Source organism: Salvelinus namaycush, chromosome 26 (assembly GCF_016432855.1).
Source record: "Salvelinus namaycush isolate Seneca chromosome 26, SaNama_1.0, whole genome shotgun sequence".
NCBI lineage: Eukaryota > Metazoa > Chordata > Actinopteri > Salmoniformes > Salmonidae > Salvelinus > Salvelinus namaycush.
This window is the reverse complement of record NC_052332.1, coordinates 27,888,392-27,892,806: the sequence shown is the minus strand read 5'-3', so window position 1 is coordinate 27,892,806 and position 4,415 is coordinate 27,888,392. Positions and strand designations below refer to the sequence as shown.

Sequence of the window (4,415 nt, the reverse complement as noted above, 5' to 3'; positions counted from 1 at the left end):
CAGAGATATCATCAATGTGAATGTCTGGTTTTGAACAGCGGGTATATCACTCTTTCCTCTGCTCCTCCATTTCAACTAATAAGTCTCTGTGATCAATCTATGCTGTCAGTCGAAGCCAAGCCTTTTGAGCAGTAGGTAATAAAACAAACTAATTCAACCCATAATTGACTTGATAAATCAGTGAATAACGGAGTGATACTAACAGTGATTGGATAAGACTACTTAAAACGTAGATAATGTAATGCCTCTACTATACAGACTACTCACATACTTACTTAAATTGATCAGTACTGTCTTATCATTTAATATCAATGTACTTTAATATAAATGTTTTGAAAGCAAGAGAACAATGATTCCATAATAATTACAGAATCTCAAAGTGTTTTCGGAGGAGATAATCCGTCATGAACATCAAATTAAGTTTAATTCCAAAACACTATATAGTCATTTTCAGGATTGTTGGAAAATTAGCTTTTATTGTTTAAAGAAATTCTGAAAGAGATTGGTGTGTTTTTTCCCTCTCTAGTCATTACATGGGGTTGTTCAATGACAGATATGTATTTGTTTTAAATCTGTCACTTGATGGTTCCATTTCAGAGAGACAAATAACTATAATAGAAAAATGCTATATGTCCACCTCACTGTCAGAGAAATAAGTAGTACTGCTAGGTTTTACACAGTCAAATGTAACAAATAACAACTTTTTTTAAAGAAATATACAAATTATACATTTGTGCCATCAACATTAAAATGATTAAATACAATACTATGAGATCTGTATGTAAAACGTTTATTTTTCCTTCTCTTTTCCCACTAGCACTGACTTTGATGAAAAATATTTGTTGAGGGAAAATGAACATGATATGATTGTGATGTTGTTGTCTTACCTAGCTTTCTTAAGATGAATGCACTCATTGTAAGTCGCTTTGGAGAAGGGCATCTGCTAAGTTACTAGAATGTAAATTTCATTTTAGTAATTTAGTAGATGCTCTTATCCAGAGCGACTTACAGTGAATGCATTCATCTTAAGATAGCTAGATGAGACAACCACATATCACAATCAAATATTCATGATACAAACATTCCATTACAGCTAAACAATGGATATATAGCGTTTTGGGGGGGGGGAAATGTTTTCATACATACAAAAAATCTGAGAACGGTAATATTTTACACAGACATGAAGGTACCCCTAAGCAATCATTCTGATGAAAAAACACAAACGTGAGAAATTGGTGGATATAGAGTTTTGGAAAAAAACTCCTCAAATGAAAGCAACGTTGGTGAACTTAACTAATGCAATTGTAAAAGACAAATACCTCCACATATAAACTTCACGGCTCTCTATCGTGTGAAAATATAAATGTACTGATCCCATGTCAGATTTTTTTATTTTTTTTTAAAGAGCACAAGACTGACACAAGCCTTTGTCAGTGTACTTCATTTAATGAATACATTTGTCGACAGCATAGGGTCGGAAAATAAATATGGTGAGTATGTAGGTCATTTACATGAAATGAAACAGCATACTCATCTTGGGGAATCCTTGTGCGTAAGACATTTAAAAGGTCATGTTGTACATTGCCCTTTTAACCATGAGAACCTAAGGTCACCCTCCATAAGGGTGAGTAACATACTCAAACAAAAGAAAATGCACAAATTCTCATTAAAAAAGCATTCTTACTGGACCAAAAATTATACAAAGTCCAGTAAGAACTTGATAACAAGAGTTCATATTTATATATATATATATATATATATATATATATATATATATATATATATATATATATATATATATATATATATATATATATTTCATAATGTACATCCAATAATATCCTTCTATACTTATTTTATAGAGTCAATAGTATTAACAGTATTAACACGTATTATACATGATCTTTTTCAGTTAATCCAACTTTGTTTAATGTCCATTATCCAAATTAATTTGTGCAAAATGTTAAAACTCCCTGCCTTAGATGCTGTAGCTCTATATCTCTGTAATAGATCGGTTAATACTGATGCGTCTGCGGTTAACAGCGTACATGGTCTTGAACTGCCCCTGCAGGGCAAAGAGGATGGTCCTTCTGTAGGTACAGGACATGAAGTAGTAGATGATGGGGTCCAGACAGCTGTTGAGGGCAGACAGGAGCAGAGTGAGCTCGTTGAGGATGTGGAGAATCTGCTTACTGCCCAGGGCCTGGATCACATCCATCTGGGCCAGCACGTAGGGCACTCTCACCAGATGGTATGGCAAGAAGCAGAGCGTGAAGATTACCGGCACCACAAAGGTCTTCAGGATCACCCTGCTCTTCCTCCGCTGGGCCTTGGGGTCCCGGTTGCCTAAGGACATGTTCCTCAGCTTGGTGGTTATCCGAGCGTAGAAGCAGATAAAGAGGAGGAAGACAGCATAAAAGAAGGCCACCACGGTGAGGTTGGCCGTGCCCCCCAGGAGTCCTTTGTGGTGGAAGTGGAAGCAGATCCTATCACAGGGGCGCTCCTTGTCTTTCTTTAGGGAAAAAAGAGACATGGCCAGGACCAGACCTGCCCACACGGATAAGGATGCCCGGTGGCTCCACCGCACCTTGTGGATTCTCAGGACCCACACAGGCTTGATGATCTTCAGGTAGCGATCCAAACTGATCAGGCTGAGGAACAGGATGCTGGCATACATGTTGACGTAGAAGAAGACGCCCAGTACCTTGCAGAGGTAAAAGGGTCCCGGGCTGTTGTGGTAGTAGACCCGCAGGGGAAGACACATCACCAGCAGGAAGTCAGCCATGGCCAGGTGGTTCATGTACACAGCCATGGACGAGTCAGAGTGTTTCCTCAGGAAGAACACAAATATGGTCATGATGTTGCTGACCAGGCCGAAGAAGCAGATTATTGAGTAGAGAATTGGTAAGGCAGGAGAAAGGATGCTGTCATGGACCTCACAGGAGGTGCCGTTCACATCAAGCCCACTGGAGTTGTCTCCTAGTTGCCTCATCGTCCCACTAACAGGGTGGTATTCAATCTAGTCCCACTGACCGAGACACAAGCTGAATCACAAGGACGACGCACTCTGATCAATCACCTAAAGAAAGGCAAAGCTAATTAAAACCCATGCATTTCAAGGACATAATTTTATAAACACCATGCATACATGGATTTTCTTTCAATGGAAGGAAACAAATGTTGATCAAATCATTTGATCAAATCAAATTTTTAAAAAATGTTAAAAGTGATGAAAGTTGCAATATTTGTATAATATATGCTGTGTTGATTGAAGTCTGAAATAAACTATTATCAAGCCATGTTATTACAACAAGAAATTTAAGCGAGAACTTACCTGGGTAGCTGTTCTGCCCTCCGCTCCGCTCCACTCTCAGTCTCAGACTGAAATGAATGAGTTCCTGTCCATGAGCAGTGCTTTCGACAGAACTAAGTCCGATCAAGAAAATACTGAAGTAAGTCAACCATCAAATATCCCCTGTCGCGGTAGCTTCTGTGGCTTCCTCTATCGCACAGCTTTCAGCAAAGGGAAAATGACACAGACGTTTCTGAGTGCCCTGTCTTGACGTGGACATAGCTAGATGTGGAGGAGTAATACTTGAAGAAAAAACAACATTGTCTTGACATCATTGTTTTGGGGACTATAAGAGGTTATGATATTCTGCTCCTGGGTCTATGGAGTACAATCATTTTGCAGCAGATTCCTTTGCTTGTCATATGTGAATATGATTATTAAATAATATTACACATTATTGGAATACAGGTTATGTTTAACAAGGGAAATACTACATTTACAGAAGTATTACAAGGTGCAACGATTTACCATAATCAATTTACCTCTGCTGAGAACACTATGGTTCATATTCCATCAGCACAACTACCTCTTGTTATGTAACTTATTCATAAAGAACAGTGATTTTGTATGTTGTTGAGGAACACAAGAAGAGCATACTGGAAGTTCTAACTTCTGCTCAAGAAATGATTGGACTATCATATGTCATATTTAAATCTCCACAGGACTGGCCACCCCTCAGAGCCTGGTTCTTCTCTAAGTTTCTTCCTAGTTTCCTGCCTTCTATGGAGTTTTTCCTAGACACTGTGCTTCCGCATCTGCATTGCTTGCTCTGGGATTTTATGCTGGGTATCTGATGTAAAAAAGGCTTTATAAAATGTAGAACAATTTTATTTTACTTTACGACTGATTTTGAAAGAGTTGGGCCTCACAATTCAAAGATTGTGTCAGCTTTCTCAAATACCGTGACATGATGATTTGATATCTGCCTTATTCAGACAATAGTATGTCCTATCAAGCATCACTAACAATGAATGAACAATGGCACACAACTATTTATGAATAGGAGGAACAAGAATATTACTTCCTATGCTTATTAAATACTAAAATAGTCTCAATAGTAAAT

General features: G+C 38.0%; 1 protein-coding gene across 1 annotated transcript; it reads right to left on the bottom strand.

Moving 5' to 3' along the window:
• Positions 1-1,993: 1,993 nt before the first annotated feature.
• Positions 1,994-2,992, bottom strand: LOC120021033 (probable G-protein coupled receptor 34). Its single transcript, XM_038964687.1, has one exon. The coding sequence runs from the start codon at positions 2,990-2,992 to the stop codon at positions 1,994-1,996; it is 999 nt and encodes a 332-aa protein (XP_038820615.1).
• Between the last annotated feature and the right edge of the window lie 1,423 nt (positions 2,993-4,415).

What these genes read in the sequence shown, in the direction of transcription:
- LOC120021033 (XM_038964687.1), bottom strand. Translation starts at nt 2,992, where the DNA reads ATGAGGCAACTAGGAGACAACTCCAGTGGGCTTGATGTGAACGGCACC.